The sequence below is a fragment of the Ambystoma mexicanum genome, chromosome 7q (genome assembly GCF_040938575.1).
Source record: "Ambystoma mexicanum isolate Mex_15411 chromosome 7q, UKY_AmexF1_1, whole genome shotgun sequence".
Classification (NCBI taxonomy): domain Eukaryota; kingdom Metazoa; phylum Chordata; class Amphibia; order Caudata; family Ambystomatidae; genus Ambystoma; species Ambystoma mexicanum.
The window spans coordinates 411,286,564-411,306,090 of NC_090941.1; the positions used below are offsets into that span (position 1 = coordinate 411,286,564).

Below are 19,527 nucleotides of genomic sequence, written 5' to 3' on the forward strand. Positions count from 1 at the left end.
GGGTAGTAGGAACAAGCATTGCCAAAGCCAAGAGTCTCCCCATATTAACAGTGAAACCAGCCTTTCTCAGAGTTATAGAGCAATCTAACTGTACTGTGACGTTAATAACAGTTCATTGGCCTAAGATACAAGTGTGCAAGCATGAACTGAAGCTAGGAGTGTGGCACCAAGGCTTCTGGGTAATTACTTGGGCTGATACATTGCAGAAAGGTGCAGGTGAAGTTGGGGAAGGGAAACAGGCTGCTTGTAAAGACTATTTTGAAGTTGACATAACCTGTAGTGCTAGAGACTGTAGGAGACAGAGAGAAGTGAGTTTTAAAGGCAAACCCAGGTTGTTGTTGTGGCAAGTACTTTGAAGCTTATCTGGTCGAAGCCTGTCTAGAAGAACTAATCACTGAAGCTATTGTAGTAGTCGAAACCAAGTGGAGTACTGTGAGACAAAGGTGACTGTTCTCATAGTGAATCATGTAGAAGTGGAAGCAGCAGTACTGAGAAGTCATCCTGACAAATATCCCATTGTGAATTCTAAAACTGTAACTAAGAGAATACTGTTAACCACAAACTGTGTATTAGTGATAGTTGTGGATATTGCATTTCTTTTGAACTGTGGCAAGTCTTCTTAAAGAGGTGACAAAGCATTGTGACTGGGATTGCGTTTGGTGCTATTTGATTGAAGTGGAAAGTGTATATTTCACAAAGCAGAAGAGATTTGCTTTCGTTGGAACTTTGGTTAAGAAAACTTTACATTGACTTTGAAATATCAAGAACTGATTTGAGAAATGTTTTTCTTCATTTGAACATTAACAGAATTGACCTTGCTGGCGAAGCGAAGGGAAATCATCCAGGACGTTAGAAGGTTATTCAGAGACTGTGATGTTGTACATGTTATGCTTTATTACCATATATACTCTTACGTCCCATCCTCTTTCCTCCATACTGCATGCGTGTCCTTTCCTAGAGACGGGAGACAACCTTTTCCCCAGAAAAAACCTTTTTCCCCTTTAAATTTAGAGGCGCGTGGGGGTGCAGCTCTGGGAGCATGCACTGCCCTGACCCGCCCTCAGGCTCCACACCTCAGTCCCCTTTTCTGCGTCGGCTGGAACGGGCCGAATTCGGCAGTACTCCTCGTTTGTTCTTCTGTCTTTTTGTCTTTTTAGGTACTCGGTCCTCAGGCGTCACACTCCTCACTGGTGCATGTCGACTTCAACAGGGTTCAGCAGGTGTCCAGCCTGCGAAGGGATCTTTCCTACGTCAGACGCCCACGCCCTCTGCTGCCTTGGGCCCGACCACGGCTGGCAAGGTTGTACCGCGTTCAACGCACTTTTTCCTCGAGGGCTCTGAAGAACAGACTTGCTAATTAGAGGGAGCTCTTCCAGAGGTCACCTCCAGAGGACCTACAGAAATTTGTCAATCATCGATCGAGGCCCAAGGTAGGGCCGCTCTTTTCTAGCGCACCCCTCAAGGGAGACTCCTTCCTAAGGGAGGAACCTCTCAGGTCCTCATACCACCACGAGCACCGAGGCTAGTCCAGCTACTGGCCGTCAGGCCAAGGGTCAACAGATCCTCCCGGTGACAGTGCTGAGGGACCGAAAGGTCCTTTTACCGGGTGTTTACCCGAGGGGCTACGCCCTTATACCAGCAATATGTCTGAGGGGGCGCCTATACGCGACACTACCGGCAACTCTGCCAAGGGCATAACGCCTACCAGGTCTCGACCTGAAAAGCAGGGTAGGCCACATGATCCACACTCAAGAGTCCTGGACAAGGCTGGGCCCAGAGAGCCAAGCAACAAGATGTCGGCACGTGGAAGGCAGCTCGACAAGATGGCCGCCACGCCAGACGACATGGGCACCCGTCCGATACCGCACCAAGGAAGGGAGCAGGTGGAGGAACGAGTGTCAAGGTGGGACTGGTGTCAAATAGATATGTGGCCTACAGCCAATTCTTCATTTGCGCAGGGCAGGTTCCTGCTGTGTCCATGTAGTCAGGGCATGCAACTGTCTCTGCAGCCGCCTGCTACCCCCTCAATATCACCTATCACCCCTCCGGCCTGCGAGGACAGGTTCTTTGAAAGGTTCGATTGGCTCATGAAATCTCCTTGAATGAGGGCCATGCTCAGGGATGCCATCAGGAACGTGCTCCCGCCCATGGCTCCAGCGCCGCAGGACCGAGTGCAGCCTGCACCGGCACCCCAGCCGATAGTGCTGGTGGTTCCGTACCAGCCTCCGCCACAACCTCCGCCCTCCACACAGCAGCCTTCAGCTCCCAGCTCTCCACCTGTGCTGGCCCCTCTGGACCACCAGGTGGACACAGACGAGGAGGACCCCGACATACTCTCGTCAGCCAAGGCCTTCCACGAACGTCTTGCAGGGCTGGCAGAGTACTTTGGACTTCCTAAACCCAAAGTCGAGCAGCCAGAAGAGGGGGTACTCGCTGAGGTTCTCGCTGAGGTTCTCACGCTACACCCGCGGCCAGAACGGGGATCCCGATGCAGAAGGACATTGGCGCCCTGGCAAAAAGGGCTGGCTCAAGCCCCACTCGGTCCAGCCGGTCAATGGACGCCTGGACGCCAAGTACAGGCAAATGGAGGTGGATGCACTCTTGCTGTAGGCCCTTCCTCAGCCACACTCTTTAGTGATTGCTGCCGCATCACTCTACTCCAAGTCTCAGTCGTCCTCAGCCTCTTCATCAGCGGCGCTGCTAGGCAAGGAGGAGAAGATCTTGGGGGCTTACGGGAAAAAGCTTTATTCCAACTCTTCGCTGCATCTTCGTAAAGCCAATGCGGATGCCATGCTGGCAGCCATTAACCAGAGGCTTTGGCCGGAAATAGCTGACGTCCTCCCGGAACTTCCGGCTGAGAGCCAGTCACGTTTCAAAGCAGGGCTTGCAGAGGCTAAAATGGTGGCGCAAGACATCATGGGGTCTACCGTGGCCCACATTGACACCTCTGGCCGGGCCATTTGCATAGCCACAGACATGAGAAGGAAGGCCTGGCTCTGTGCTAATAAATTTAACCCGGATGCATCTTGGACCTACCTTTCGAGGGGGTGACCTCTTTCACTCCATCACGGACGAAGAGCTAGATAAAAAGAAAATCAGCTTGCAAACAGCGAAGTCTTTATCCTCACAAAGGCCATGCCCAAGGCGTACATCCAGTCACAGCAGCGCTCAGACAAGGGGCGTACATACGGAGGGTTCTGCGGCTTCCAAGAGCGGAGGTCCAGGCATCCGGACCATTCGCCGACTCAACATCGGCACAAACAACAAAAAGGGTCGGGGGAGTAAAGGCTTTTTCCAGTCCCCCTCATCCACAGCAGCCTCAGAGGGAAAGCAGGCATGACACGCCCCTTCGGGTCCACGTGTCTCCAGTTGGGGGCAGGCTTGCCCTCCATGCACAGTTTTGACAGCAGAATTTTGCGGACCCCTGGACCCTTTCTGTAGCATACGTGGGGTACGGCCTACCTATCCCTGCCTCTCCTTCATCCTCCTCTCCACTCCCACAGATTGGGACAGCAACTCTTCTGGCGGAGATCCTCCACTGCCCGGCTCTCGACACGTAACCGGAAGTCCCGGCCTCCCACCGAGGCTTGAGCTTCTTATTGCAGGATTTTCGCCCATTCAGAAAAAGAGCCAGGCTGGTCTGAGAGTTGTGTTGGACCTATCCACCCTCAACCTCTCCGTACCTCTGCAAAAATTCAAGATGGTTACGCCAGCTCTCATAGCGGAGACATTGTGCAAGGGAGACTGGATGTGCTCCCGGGATCTGAAGGACGCGTACCTACACGTCCCGATTTGGCAGCCCCATTGTTCTTTCCTACGATTCAGAATCATGGGCCACCATTTCCAATACAAGGTGCTCCCCTTCGGCCTCAACTCGGCCCCCATGGTCTTCACCAGGCTTATGAATACGGTGGTGTCCCTCCCCAGGGCTCAGGGCCACCACATCTACCCGTACCTCGACGACTGGCTCGTCAGGGCTACATCTCCAAAAGCTGTGCACCACACTTCACACACCACGATCTGGGCTTTTCGTTCAATCTCAAGAAGTCCCATCTGCAACCTACGCAGAGACTGGCCTTTCTGGGGCTCATCTGGGACATGTGCTGCGAGAGAGTTTTTCCCTCAGAGGACAAGATTACAGCCATCAGGAGGGCCGCTACTCACTTCCTCAGCTAAGACGTGGCATTGGCCTGGTGGTACCAACACCTACTGGGTCTAATGGCAGCGGTCCTACTGGCCGTCCCCCACACAAGACTCAGGATGAGGAGGATACAGCTGCACTTCGCAGAATCATGGAATCAGGAGCAGGGCTCTCAGGCGCAGATGATCAACTTTCCTCCTTCTCTTCACCCGGACCTCACATGGTGGTCCAGGGACTGTGAAATGTGGACGGGCAAGCCCTTCCGGCAGCCAACCCCGCAGGTCACCATCACTATGGACTCCCCCCTCGAGGGCTGCGGCGCCACTCTGGACAACTCAGATTCAGTGGAGCAGCATGACGGCATACACCTTCCCGCCCACTCCGCTGATCCACAGGGTGATATACAAGATAAAGGAGTCTTGCCACCTCAGCGTCATTCTGCTAACTCCTTGGTTGCCAGCGAGGCCATGGTTCCCAGAGCTGCTCAGCCTCTCGGAGAGGCCACCCATTCACCTTCCGACAGGCCCAGCACATCCTCTGGCGCATGGTCATCTACCCCGTGCCTCAGAAATTAGCCCTCACAGCGTGGTTCCTGAGCAAGTCACGCTAGGGCACCTCAGCCTTTCACAGGCCAACCTAGATATCATACAGTGGGCTAGGAGCAAAGCTACCAGATCCCAGAATAAAAGCAAGGGGACTAGGTTCTGTCACTGGGCAGACCCCAAGGATATCGATCCCCTTGCAAGTACGTTGGATGACGTGCTCTCCTTCTCGGCGCACCTCGCCCACTCGGGCATACAGGTGGACACATGCCGCACTTATTTGGCGGCCATAGGAACCTACAGAAACTCAGAGGAAGAGGTATTTTCCTCTGCCAACCCGATAGTCAAGAAGCATTTGAAGGGACTCACCAGACTCTATCCGCCCATCAAGAGGCCACACCCTGTGTGGGATCTCATCGTAGTGCTGGGCACTTTGGTGCACAAACCCTTTGAGCCAGAGGCGTCCGCGGACATTGGGCTGTTCACCATTAAGACAGCCTTGCTAGTTGGTCTCACTTCTGCTCGCAGAGTCAGCGAAATCCAGGCGCTAGTCGCCTCAGAGCCCTATACTACATTTCTCCAGCATGGGGTCTGGCATGGATTCACATGCTCATGAATATTCCCCGTCGTCAGGCCGGGAATCCTCGGTATAGAAAAAAATCAGTATCAGTTTCGTTTCTGATCTGTCTTTCTTAGTAGTAACCAATCACTGGTCTCTGGGTCATACTGCCCCCAGCCAATGACTGCCCTCTCCCTAAGCCCCGCCTCTATTTTACAAAAAAGGGGAAGCCCCCTGCGTGTTCAGTGAGAGTTCGGGGCAACACAAAAAAAATAAACACGGGGTTGTAACTCTCACTATCATAAGACCAAACAATTTATGGTCTAGGTTAATATATTAATTTTCCCAACCAATGAATGTTCTGCTTCTTGAGAAGTCAGAAAAAAATACGAAACTTCCAGAATAAACAATTAGGGCAAACTACATGTATATATTTAGTCATACATATTGTTTATTAATGTAAACAAAAAAAGGGAAGTTTAAAATGTTTTCATTATACATTGAATTTAAGTAAAGAGTAATGGTTCTGAACAGTGCCATGAAAATGTACACATAAAATATTCAGACAAAAACTTAAACAAAGGGAAAACAAAACAAAAGAGTGACCACTTGAATGGTTAATGTTTACAAACAGGATAATTCAAGATATAAATGCAGTAAAGGGTAAAGAAACAAAGGAAAAAAATACTTTCATATTAAAGCAAACAAAATGCACAATTAAAATCAATGTTTGAAATACTGAATCAAACTTTCTTGTGGACAAAGGTACCTATCCTTTGTATGTACTCATGATCAGCCCCGCCTCTGGCAGCCATCCTCAGATTTTTACCGCACGTTCAAGGGTTGGGAGTCCTCGTGCTGTAGCTCTCGAGCTTTTTCTCATTTTTCCATTAAATAGAGCCTCAAGCTCCACCGTTTCTACATCCGATCAACGGGGACCCATTTCAGAGTTTTCTACGCCCCTCAAGGGTGAAGATTTCGTCGAGTTACGCTTTTGGAGGATTCCAGAAGTTCCGAGGCCTACCCCGGACATGGAGGACAAGACGCACACGGAGAAGGACTGTGCGTTTTGTGGGAACATGTCGGAGCGGACCATGAAGGATCGCCACCTCCGTCTCGCAAACTGGCTGGAAGGGAAGAGCCCGTCAGGCGAGAAGAAGAAAAGAAGTCAGAGCGGTCTTCTAAGTCCTGTGAGGGCGCCCCGGCGACGGGGGCCCAACAAAAGGCTAAGCACCCTGCGGGCACCGGGAGCGCCGAACGGTCGGGCTCCTTGGCTGCCAGGCAGGGCTCATCCTCCCCGGCGCCATCAACCACGAGCCAATGCTCTGGCTCGGATAAGAGGAAGTCCGAGAACCCGGCGAAGCTTCTGGAGAGGCCCCGGTCGATCTCGAATATTCCGGCAGAGGGGGAGCGAGTCTCGGACCCTCCCCCCAAGGTGAAGGCCCCAGATGTACAGAAGGTGCCGATGGCCTTAATTCACCCTGCTAAGACCTCGATTGAGGATGTCGCCGCGGCCCTGGCTCAGCCTGTGGAGGCTACACCAGTGGAGGCGACCTCAGGACCCTGAGTCTCCCTGCCACCGCGGAGGGAGTCGTCTTTCAGGCCCATTGAGAAGACCCCCACAAAGTCCTGGTTTGAAAAGGTGGGGGAGGGGCAGGTGGCCATCGTGGATACGGACACAACCTCTGAAGAAGAGCTCATCGAAGTCGTGTAAGAGGCCCAGCCCATCGGGAGGGATCCCGACAAGGGCGACGACGAGAGCGACGGTGTCGCCGACAAGGCTCCTCAAGAGCCCTCGCGCCCGTCGTTTCTGGCGCCGCAAGACACTTCGGCGGCCATTTTGTCAGCGATTCAGTCCTTATGCTCGGAGATAAGGACAAGGTTGCCCCCCCGCCCCCGACAGAGGTACCTGAGCCAGACCCGACGGGGGAACCGGAGCCAGGACCTTCGGAAAGTCCACCACATAAGAGGAGGAGGACGCATCCTACGCCACCTCTCCCACCTCTGCGGCCTGCTCTGCCTTCCCCCTGGTCTACTACCCATGGGGATGATACAGACACGGACACGACTACGACAGGTACAGATGACGACGGAGGCGACGACGGGACGTGTCCCCCGTCGCCCCCGGCTCGGGCGTCCCCGCCCGACGAGATTGGATCCTTTCATGCCATGATTTCCAGGGCATCCGAGCTCTTCCAGCTCTGCCCAGAAGAGAAGAAGGAGGAAGGGTTCCTTTACCAACGGCGCAAGGCTAAAAGGAAGACGGTCCTTGCGTACCGCTTCTTGATGACATCTGGGATGAGGGGCTCGTCATCCTCAAGAACCCTGCCACGGCGCCGGCAAAGAGGGACCGGTACGAGAAGAAGTACTGGGTCCCCGACGCTGCCCCCTTGTGCCTTTCGGGCGCAACCTACCCCAGATTCGGTCGTCTCGGCGGCGGCAAAGAAGAAAGCTGGGGGGGCATCGGCCTCGACATCAACTTCCCCGCCGGACGGCGAGGGCAGGAAGTTGGACACGACGGGACGACGGATCATCTCATCCGCAGCGACGACTATCAAGGCGGCCAACGCCCTGGCTATCGTAGCCCACTACGACAGGGAGTTGTGGTTCAAAATCGCCCCTCTGTTGGACTTCCTTCCGGACGCCAAAAGGGCTGAGGCCATTGAAATCCTACAGGAGGGTGAGATTGCTTCGGACCACGCCATCACGATGGCAACGGACATCGCCGACACCGGTTTCCGTCAGTTGGGCAACACGGTTTGCTTGAGACGACGAGGATGGCTCAAGGCCACGGATTTCCGCCAGGACGTGCAAACCAAGGTTTTGGACATGCCCTTCGACGGGAACAACCTGTTTGGGAAGGCGGTTGATGATGTCAGGAATCGAGGGTGGAAGCTGTGGGATCGCTGGACGCTCTAGTCCTCACCCATTATGGCTGCCTCCTCTATAAGTCTAGGCTCCGTTCCCAGCTCGGCGCGTTGTATCTGTGTATTGCTTTCACTTCTATCAACGCTCCGAGTTGCTCGCAACTTTCTTCGCTAGTTTTTTCCTTCTCGCTCTGGGCTTCATTGTGAGCTGGTGTATCTTTCCGTGCCCCTCTCCCCTTCTGTCCGCTCTGTGTTAGCTCTGTGTGTATTTCATGCTCGAAGTTCTTTCTTTTAGTACTCTACTTATTTTTGCCTTGCTTACGTACTTGCAGTTCCTTTTCTCTTTACCTGTGTTCTGCCTTTCCTGCTTGCGATCCCTTTCGCACTCCGCTCCTTGCTTTGCCTTCCTGTTTACCTTTTCTCCGCTCGCGAACCCTTTCGCGCTCCGCTCCTCACTTTACCTTCCTGTTTACCTTTTCTCCGCTCGCGATACCTTTCGCACTCCGCTCCTTGCTTTGCCTTCCTGTTTACCTTTTCTCCGCTCGCGAACCCTTTCGCGCTCCGCTCCTCGCTTTACCTTCCTGTTTACCTTTTCTCCGCCGCAAATCCTTTCGCGCTCAGCTCCTCGCTTTACCTTCCTGTTTACCTTTTTCTCCGTTCACGGCTCCTCTCAGTTTGTGTCCGGAGCCTTTGGATCCCCCGGTCCTTAACAGTTTCCTGACGTTAGAGATTGCCTTTGTTTCTCTGACCGGTATCCTGCGTCTTCATTCAGCCTGGGAGAACCTGCCATATACTTACCTTTTGGAACCACTCCTCATCTCGCCTGCAGATCTTTATTCAAGGGTTTTTTCTGCTGTCCCGGCTTTTTCCCTTGGGGACCAAGGCTGGCCCACTGGGAGCCCCCACGGCAGGTTTCCATAACTGCCAAGGTGGCCTCCGGAGGGGCCAGACCTTACTTGCACGATAAGAAGGTTAGAACACCTAAGGATCTTATCTCTACAAAGAAGAAGGAACGTCCCCTAACTCGGGTTACGGTAAAGCACTCTGTTTCAGAAGAATCAGGTGAGGAGAAGGGGGAGGTGGAGCCGAAGTCTGACAGATGAGTCACTTCAGGCCATCAAGACAGAGAGACTGCCCGGGCACTGGGAGTGCTCCAACAACGACAGCCGTCCTTTCGGAGCTGCAGAGGCAGACAAGGTGCCACGTACCACCAAGCGGCAAGATCTTCGTCCCAGGAAGCCTACAGGGGACGCGGCAGGCACAGAAGTTCCGTATGGTCACCCTCCAGCACGTGCTGGGACAGCTGGAGGAGGGCGATTTCCTGTCGTCGTTGGACTTGGAGGATGCGTACTTCCACATCCCCATTCTAAAAAGACACCAAAAGTTCCTCAGGTTCGTGGTCCAAGGGCGGCGCTACCAGTTCAAGGCCCTCCCGTTCGGATTGAAGTCGGCACCCAGGGTGTTCACCAAGTGCCTCGCACCGGTGGCGGCGCGGCTGCGCCTACAGGGGATCCACGTCTACCCCTACCTGGACGACTGGCTCATCCGGGCAAGGACAAGGGAGCTCGCCGTGGAGCACACTGCGAAGACTGTCCAGCTGCTCACGGATCTGGGATTCTCCATCAGCTTTCCAAAATCCCACCTGGTTCCGTCGCAAGTCGCCCTGTTTCTGGGAGCCAAGCTCGACACAGTGGCGCGGCTGGCCTTGCCGTCTGAGGAAAGGACCAGGACCATTCTGGGCAAGGTGCAGCGTCTGCTGGCCACGGACATGGCCAGGGTAAAATCTATCAAATCCCTCCTCGGGATGATGTCCTCCTGCATTTATCTGGTGCGCCTTTGCAGGCTTCGGATACGCCCCTTCCTCAACGCCCGCTGGGTCCAGTCGACGGGCAGCTTCGAGGACCGGATCCCTCTCAACGAGACGTTCCGTCAGGCGATCCGGTGGTGGGGTACCCGCTCCCATCTGCCGGCGGGCACAGACTTTCAGACCCCAGCTCACCAGGTGACGGTGACGACGGACACCTCCATGGAAGGTTGGGGAGTGCACTACGGAGATCTTCACGTGACAGGCCTTTGGCTCCTGGAGAAGTCACTCCACATCAACATCTTGGAGCTCCGCGCAGTGTTCTGGGCCCTCCGGTCCTTTCTTCCGTCCCTCAAGGGCAAGGTGGTGAGGATCTTCACCGACAACACCACCACAATGTTCTACATCCGAAAGCAGGGCGGAACCAGGTCCCCGGCCCTATCCAAGGAAGCCCAAGATCTGTGGCATTGGGCTGTCGCCCAAGGGATGTTTCTGGTGCCTCTTCATCTGGCAGGAATAAAAAACACGATTGCGGACTCACTCAGCAGGGAGCTGTGCTCGTGCCACAAGTGGGAACTACACCAGGATCAAGTGGATCGATCTTCCGACGATGGGGCGAACCCCAAATCGATCTCTTCGCGACGGCAACGAATTCCAAGTGCCGGAGATTCGCCAGCAGCTTCCCCCAGCCGAGGAGCATGGGCGATGCTTTCTCGTTCCCCTGGGAAGGCCTATTTCTTTATGCGTTCCCTCCGCTGCCGTTGCTGCTCCGGCTCATCAACCAACCAAGAGGTCCCGGTGCAGGATGATCCTCGTTGCACCGGCTTGGCCGAGACAGATCTGGTTCCCGGACCTTCTGGACTTGTCAACGTCCACACCAGTCAAGCTGCCGACGGACGCAGACCTTCTCTCCAGAGAAGGAGGCGCCATTCTTCACCACAACCCAGAGTCGCTGAACTTGCAGGCCTGGCTCCTGCAGCACTAGAGTTTGGAGGGTACGACATCCCGGCCGACTGCAGAGAGGTTCTTGCAAAGGCCAGGGCGTGCTCAACTCTCAAGTGCTAGGGACATAAATGGAAGAGGTTCTCTGTCTGGTGCCGTGCACAGAAGATTAACCCTCTGTGGATTACGGCCCCTCAAGTACTGCTGTACCTACTGTCGCTGGCCAAAGCTGGACTGGCTCACGCCTCCATCAAAATACATCTGGCTGCAATCTCCCGATATACCAGGACTACGGGACGGGTGTCCTTGTGGTCTCAACGCCTGGTGAAAGAATTCATGAAGGGACTATTCCGATCATTCCCGCCGGTGAAGGCTCCTGCCCCAGCGTGCAAGCTTAATGTGGTGCTGACCAGGCTCATGGGGGCCCCATTCGAGCCTATGCATTCAGCGCCTTTGAAGTTCCTGTCATGGAAGACAGCTTTCCTCGTGGCCATCACCTCCGCATGACGAGTGGGAGAGATCCAGGCCCTATCTTGCAAGCCTCCATACTTCACTTTTCATGACAAGAGGGTGGTGCTGAGGACACACCCCTCCTTTATGCCCATGGTGCCGTCGGACTTCCACCTCAACGAGCCCTTGGTGTTGCTAGTTTTCTTCCCGTCGCCGGCCGAGAGGACTTTGCATTCGCTGGATGTAGCTAGAGCGCTGAAGTTCTACGTGGACCGCACGAAGAGTTTTCCGAAGACGTCACAGCTGTTTGTGAACTTTGGGACTGTGAATCAAGGGAAGGCTCTCTCGAAGACTTCCATTTCCAGATGGCTCTTCGGCTGCATCATGCACTGTCACCGGTTGGCAAACCGACCGCTGCCCAGCCGTCCGAGAGCCCATTCGACAAGGGCGATCGCTGCTACCACGGCGTTCCTGTCTGGCGTGCCCCTGCTGGACATCTGCAGGGCTGCGACGTGGAGGTCGACGCACACCTTCATAAGATTCTACTGCGTCGATCGGGACTCCAGGGAGGAGTCCAGGGTCGGCCAAGCAGTGCTGCGCAACCTGTTCGCCTAAGGTGAGCCTGGTGAGGAGGTAAGAGATGCTTGATGTTGAGTTGTTGTATTGCTTAATGTTGAGCCTGTTGCCACCTCCCGTGGTTGTGCATGTGTGTACTGCTATGTATTCTCTTATTCATGAGCATGTGAATCCATGCCAGACCCCATGCTGGAGAAGGAACAAGTTACTTACCTGTAACTGTTGTTCTCCAGCATGGGTCTGGCATGGATTCACATGCGAACCCTCCCGCCTACCCCTCTGCGGCTCTTCACTTGGTCATACTGCCACTTTACGTGCTACCAAATCTGAGGATGGCTGCCAGAGGCGGGGCTTAGGGAGAGGGCAGTTATTGGCTGGGGGCAATATGACCCAGAGACCATTGATTGGTTACTACTAAGAAAGACAGATCAGAAACGAAACTGATACCGATTTTTTTCTATACCGAGGATTCCCGGCCTGACGACGGGGAATATTCATGGGCATGTGAATCCATGCCAGACCCATGCTGGAGAACAACAGTTACAGGTAAGTAACTTGTTCCTTCACAAAGATAGGGTGGTCCTGCGGAGACACCCAGCATTCCTACCTAATGTACCCTCCGCTTTCCATCTAAACAAGGATATAGGGCTGCCTACGTTCTTTGCCTAGCTTAAGGACGAGGCTCAGATGGTTCTGCACTGCCTCGATGTCAGGCGTGCTCTAAAGTTCTACTCGGACAGGACCAAGGGCTTCCGCAAGTCGGACGCACCGTCTCACTTTCGGTGGGTCAAGGCCTGGGTATCAGGTGTCCAAGTCCTCTATAGCACGATGGATGGTCTCTGCCATCAGGGAAGCATACGAGGGGCAGCATAAGCCATTTCCTGCTAACATGCACGCCCATGCGGTCAAAGCCAAGGCCACGGCCATCGCATTCCAACGGCAGGTTCTGTGGCAAGTCATGCCACCTGGTCCACCCCTTCGGCTTTCTGCAAGCATTACTGTTTGGATGCCGGCTCTGGATCAGACACAGCTTTTGGACAGGCAGATCTCTGAAACCTGTTTGCTTAAGGAGGGTCCCATCTCCACCCTGGGGCTACACTCAGCTGTAATCACCCATGCAGTATGGCGGAAAGGGGACGGGACGTAAGAGTAATTATAAGTTACCCACCGTAGTGACTAATGTCCCCTTTCCTCTGTACTTCCCACCATCCTCCCCCCCCTAATAAAACCAGTGTCATTAGGCAATGGTAAACCTGTGGGGACTGAGGTGTGGCGCCGGAGGCTGTAGTCAGGGTAGCGTATGCTCCCAAGGCCGCACCCCCGCACACCTCTAAATTTAAAGGGGAAGAAGGTTTTTTCTGGTGAAAAAGGTTCTGTTTCCCGTCTCTAGGAAGGGATGCCCATGGAGTATGGAGGAAAGGGGACTAGGTCCTCAGTCACTACGGTGAGTAACTTATCATTTTTCTTTGTGTATTTGTTTCTTAGTGCGAGGACCAGTTATCCTGTGTTAAGTGTTTCCCCTTAGCTTTGGTTAGGCAGGAAAATCTTCAGCAGAGTAGTGATAGTGAGGCATTTTGATCGTATTTATTTTAAGAATAAAATGGCTTAAAATGATAAATCCAGTTGTCCACCTCACATTACTGACCCCTCACAGCTGGTACAGATGCATCAGAAACAACAAGAGTACAGTAACAAATAAAAGAATATCCAAACAAGTTTCTAGAAAATTAGGAACTTAAACACTTACAATGCACACAATTAATTAAAAACATGAAAGCCCCGTCACTCTAAAGGAAACACAGAAAAGGCAGACTTTGGAATAAATTACACTGGGTGAAGACAGGGGTGCAGGGAATTAAGCAGCAAAGGTTTATGCAGATGTGTTTGAAAAGGGTAGGTAAGGGAACTTAAGTCACTAGGGTCCTTGAAGGCAGACTAGGGGGGCAGGGCCTCATCAAAAACCTTGGGTTCTTGTCTTTGTAGCTCAACAGCTTTGAGCCAGGCTTTTCTAATGGATTCCTTCCTCCCACAAATTCCTCATCTGTGATAATTCTATCCCAGTGAAGCTGCTCTTAGGAAACATTTCCTCCAACCAGGGGACGCAGCACAGATCTACATCGGCTCCGCCCGATGCCTCTGTGCCCCAGATTTGACATCAGGGCGTGTGCGTGTGCGTGTGTGTGTGTGTGTGTGTGTGTATATTACATGGCCACGGAAGTGGCCATGTAGTTATGGTTAAGTTGCTGTTTCCATAGGAAGAGCACTTTTTGGGCGGCTTATAACTTCGCTCTCCCTGGACGGATCCTCACCAAACTTTGCAAAAAAAGTAGTTGGGTCACTCTGAATTTTTCTGCAAAGTTTGGTGAGGATTCGTCTAGGGGGGGGTCCCAAAACTTTTTTTTTTCCCATAGACTGAATGGGAAAAAACTTTGCGCACGGCTACAGCCCGAACCGCTGGACGGATTTACACCAAATTTGTGGCAGGAGCGGCGGCCTGGTCCCAAAAGCGTGCTTTTGTAAATTTGGTGTAAATCTGTCCAGTAGTCTTTTTAAAAATGACCAAAATGTAAGGCAAAAAAATTAGTGATATCTGCATTGGCTTCGCGGACGGACTTCCCTGTTCGCTCCGCGGACAGCACCCCGATTGGCCCATGGGCTTGCGTCATGTCCGCGGACATGCAACGTGTTCGCTGATTGGACGGCGAGGGGCGTGGAGCACGTCAGATTTTCTGTGGCGCCCGCCATCTTGTATTCGCAGTCGACCGCGTACAGCGCAGTGAAACGTGGATAAAAAATTGTATTTAGTGCCGTGTGTTGGTGTGTAAGAGTGTTTGGGGAGGGTGGGGGAGTATGAGATAGGTTCAAAGTTTTGTTTTTTTATGTGCTAGACCTTTTTGTTGCGTTCGATTTGTCCGCGGAGAACACGGCTGTTCTGACATTTTGTAAATAAAATAAATGTTTAGAGGACGGAGTATGTGTCATTTTTGTTCGCAAGGAAGGTAAAAATGAGCTATGAACACTCGCGGTGTACTTAATTGTTCGTAAATACACAAACTGGGGGTGTCCTCAGGACGCTGTCCGTATTGTAATCTGTCTAGTTGAATGTGTTCTAAGAACACTCGCAGTGTCCCGAAATGGTTGCAATTACACAAAATGGGGGTGTTCTGAGAACGTTGTTTGTATTGTTCGTTGTCAGGGTGAAAGTGTTTTAAGAGCACTCCTTTTGTTCGCTAATAGTACAATTTCCTAGGGACGTCAACCAACTTTTTGTCCAGTAAAGAAACGATAAATCCGGCTGGTGTGCGCCGACATTATGTGATAATCCTATGACTGGCGCTATTGACCTGGCTGACTTGCTTTTGCAACACTAAATCATATCTCCCGCCCCTAAGCCTGATATTATCAAAGCATTCATATTCCCCGCCTTTCTCCGTGACGTTACAGGGTGCGTAATGAAACGCGCCCAGTCGTCTCCAGTACTACGCGACTTTACACAGAACCCGGAAGACAACACACATTATGTCACAACACAGCGCGCCACATTTCGGAATTTGAAACTGTGATTTAAAAGCAAAGAGCAAGATTGTAAATGTTGTAAAGTACATTTATTTGACATCAAATGTTTAGAGAATATTCAGCAATTTGCATTTGTCTTTGTTGTCGATTCGCAAAAGTTCATGTTGAGACACGCGATGTTCCTTTGCGGTACAGAGAGTGTTAGATCAGCTTACAACTCAGTGCGCCACAATTCGGAATATGTAACTGTGGTTTAAAAGTAAACAGCAGGATTGTACATTTGGTAAAGTACATTTATTTCACATGAAATGTTTAGTGAATATTCAGCGATTTGCTATTGTGTCTGCTGTCGATCAGGAAAAGTTTATTTGGAGCCACGCGTTGTTCCTTTGCGGTAGATAGGCTGTTGGTTTATGATAAAAGCAGTAAATGGTCTCTCTGATAATCGGAAGGTTGCTCCAACAACGAGCCATTAGACCACCCTATTGGTTGGTATGTTGTTTGTAGCCGCTAGTACTGCGTAAGGGCATATTGGTCCTTGGCGATTGTCCCATAAAATGGTGAGGGTCATAAAGTTGCATATTTGGACTTGCACCTGGCAGTTGAAGACCCCATCCGCTGGAGTCTGTAAATCGTGACATAGACAAAATGGGGCCACATACCTGTTTTAAAAAACATAAATTAGTCTCACCAGCCGATCTTCAGTAAAAATCATCATTTTATTTATTAGGGCGTGAAACTATTTGCTATCGAAGATAGTGCAACAGAGTATGTTAATAATAAAATAATATTTTCCCATTCATATAGCGCTAACAACCGTGAGGTATGTAAGCGGTGCTTATTATTAACCACGGTGTGTGGTGCTCATTTATCGACCACGGAAGGATGAAAGGCTGAGTTTCGCCTTGCCGGGATTCAAACTTGCGTTAGCAAGCTGTGCACGGATGTCAAAGCGAGCGCTGTACTCGCTGTGCCACTTGACAGGCTACAGTGAAGTGGCACAGCGAGTAGAGCGCTTGACCGCCTATAGACCGGTTAAATTATTTCTATTAACCCACCCTGTGTCGTCTGTCTTTTTCAGAGCCCTCTAAACGACAGGGGATCAATTCGGCGGTGATAGTACGCGGTAGAAAATATTATGCCACTTTCAACGAACAAGTTCAACTTGAGCGGTCTTTAATGCTTTGCTATTGTAATTATATTTGGTATAAAGTAATCTAAAGGGTTACTTACAGTACAATTGCAATTTCCATTGTCTACGAGTGGTGCAGTCATAAAATACGACTCCGCGTGTGCCAACAATCTTTCGTATAGTGATATAATATGTAAAAGTGGTTTAGTTTCAGAAATTTCATCTTTATCTTCTCTTACGTTTTAGCAACACTCCTTCAAGAGAAGTCTCATCACAATCTCTGTCAAGGTCAAAACACAATACAACCTTATAGTCCGCTTCGTGAGCTTCTCCGGGGCCCGAGAAAAAAATGGAAGCAGCTGACCTTCACTGTGAACAAGCATAAATTCTTACTTTGCAACATTCTGTGTAAAGCCATCTGTACAAGTTGTGGAAGCAGCTGACCTTCACTGTGAACGAGTATAAATTCTTACTTTGCAACATTCTGTGTAAAGCCATCTGTAGAAGTTGGTTTTTGCACGCCATGTTTGTATATTGTTTGCGTGATATTAAAAAAACTTTGTTAAAGGGACGTTATGGTTAAGTTGCGCTATTAAAAAACTATGAAATTCAGTGAAAAAACTTTGTTAAAGGGACGTTATGGCTCAAAGTAAAACCGAAAAACTCCTGAAATTCGCCAGTTATGGTAACATAAGGAACCATAACTCGCGCCACCGTGCACTGCTAACACCCAGGACATCAAAGATGACATCACAAATGTCATTGATGACATAACTGATGACATCACATGGCTGGCTCTCCCTTTTTATCCTTTACTGACATATCGAAGCCACATAGTTTTCTTCAGTAACAGTCAGGAAGTAAAAATTGAAAAGGTACTATATTTGTAGACTTAGGGTCTTGTCAGATCATATGAAACATGTACATAGCGGAAGATACAGGCTTCAAAGAGAGCAATCCTTTCTGTGCATGAAGATAATCATTATGGTTATCAGCACTTTCTCATAGTTTTATTTTTATTACTCTACCTTCCCTCTATATGCTCATATTTGTATACATTATACTCACTCTCCATAGAGTGAATGGGAAAAGAATTTTGGTCGCGCATACAGCCCAAACCGCTGGACGGATTTCCACCAAATTTGGACCAGGAGCAGTGGCTTGGTCCCGAAAGCGTGCTTTTGCAAATTTGGTGAAAATACGTCCAGTAGTTTTTTTTTTAAAATGACCAAAAAGTAGGTAAAAAAAAATTAGTGATATCTGTGTTCGGTTTGCGGATACACTTCCCTGTTCGCTCCGCGGAAAGTGTTCTGATTGGCCAATCGTCCTGCGTGATGTTCGCAGACATGCAAAGTGTTCGCTGATTGGACGGCGTGGAGCGCGTCAGATTTTTCAGTAGCGCCCGCCATATTGGATTCGCGGACATCCCCGGACAGCGCGGTGAAACTTTGTTCAAAATATGTATTTTGTAGAGTGTGTTGGTGTGTAGGAGTGTTTGGGGAGGGTGGGAGTGTATGAGATAGGATGAAAGTTGTGTTTTTTATGTGTTAGACGTTCTTTTTGTGTTTGATTTGTTTGCGGCCATCACGGGTGTTCTGAAATGTTCTAAATAAACTGACTAGGGGGTGTTCTAAGGAGTCAATATGTGTCCGTTTTGTTCGCAAGCAAAGTGAAACTGTTCTAAGAACACTCGCAGTGTCCGGGGAGTGTTCGTAGGTGGTGTCCTGAGGACGCTGTCCGTATTGTTCTCTGTCAAGTTGAATGTGTTCTAAGAACACGCGCGGTGTCCTGAAATGTTCGCAAATAAACAAAATGGGGTGTTCTGAAGACGTTTTTGAGAACACTCCCGGTGTCCTGAAATGTTTGTAGGGGTTGTTCTGAGGACGCTGTCCGTATTGTTCTCTGTCAAGTTGAATGTGTCCTAAGAACACTCGCGGTGTACTGAAATGTTCGCAAATAAACAAGATGGTGGTGTTCTGAAGACGCTTCTAAGAACACTCGCGGTGTCCGGGGAGTGTTCGTAGGGGGTGTCCTCAGGACGCTGTCCGTATTGTTCTCTGTCAAGTTGAATGTGTCCTAAGAACACTAGCTGTGTACTGAAATGTTCGCAAATAAACAAGATGGTGGTGTTCTGAAGACGCTTCTAAGAACACTCGCGGTGTCCGGGGAGTGTTCGTAGGGGGTGTCCTGAAAACGGTGTCCGTATTGTTCGCTGGCAAGTTCAAAGTGTTCTAAGAACACTCACATTGTTCGCGGACATTAAAAGTTTCCCATAGATCATAGTTGAAATGTTTGACTCTATGGATGTTATATGCTGCGGTGGTTGTTGCCAGGGCATAGAGTCTTGGGTGCATGGCCTTTTGGCCATGCACCCAAGACTCTATGCCCTGGCAACAACCACCGCAGCATATCACATTCATATTTGCTTATAACTTTGGGTGCAAAACAAATGTATAAGGAACAAAGGTATTAGATACTATGGATGTGATATGCTGCTATGGTTGTCCTTATTATTGTATACTTACTGTTTGGTCTAGTAATGGGAGTCCATGTTTTTCTTCTTCATTTCTGTGATAAAAGAAAATAGCATGTTAGTATTAGTATTTTGTAATGACTTATTACATTGTATAAGCAATATACTTTTATTTTTTTTCGACCCTCATATTTAGTAGAGTACCAATCAGAGTACTGTGCAATTTGCTCAGTTTCTGTATTTGTTGCTAAAATCATTGGGTCTGTGGGAGAAAAAAAATCCATGTTGGATTAAAAAAAAACCTTTTTCTGTTATGCTACAGTTTATTTGTTTGTTTGTTTTCAGTGTTCACTTGTTGTTTCTGGCTAATGCTTTATACTTTGCTTTGTTGTATTTTTTTTGGAGCAGTAACAGATTCTTCATTTGTTTTGATATTATAAAATTTTGGAGCAGTTAGATACCAATTGGCGTATTCTAACTGTCTATTTTTTTAATATATTTTAGTGGTTTTGATTTACCTATTTG

At 50.2% G+C, this 19,527-nt stretch overlaps 1 protein-coding gene across 5 annotated transcripts in view; it reads left to right on the forward strand.

Annotated features, from left to right (window-relative positions):
• The window catches only part of DIAPH3 (diaphanous related formin 3), a 2,562,783-nt gene that overhangs the window by 2,139,013 nt on the left and 404,243 nt on the right, over positions 1-19,527 (forward strand). Inside the window, exon 29 of one of the 5 annotated variants that reach the window (XM_069640497.1) lies at positions 16,776-17,100. The exons of the other annotated variants lie outside the window; for them this stretch is intronic. Coding sequence (XP_069496598.1) covers positions 16,776-16,972 — 197 coding nt within the window. The 3' untranslated portion in view covers positions 16,973-17,100. Of the gene's footprint in view, positions 1-16,775; positions 17,101-19,527 lie in introns of those variants that run through there. 5 annotated transcript variants of the gene reach the window in all.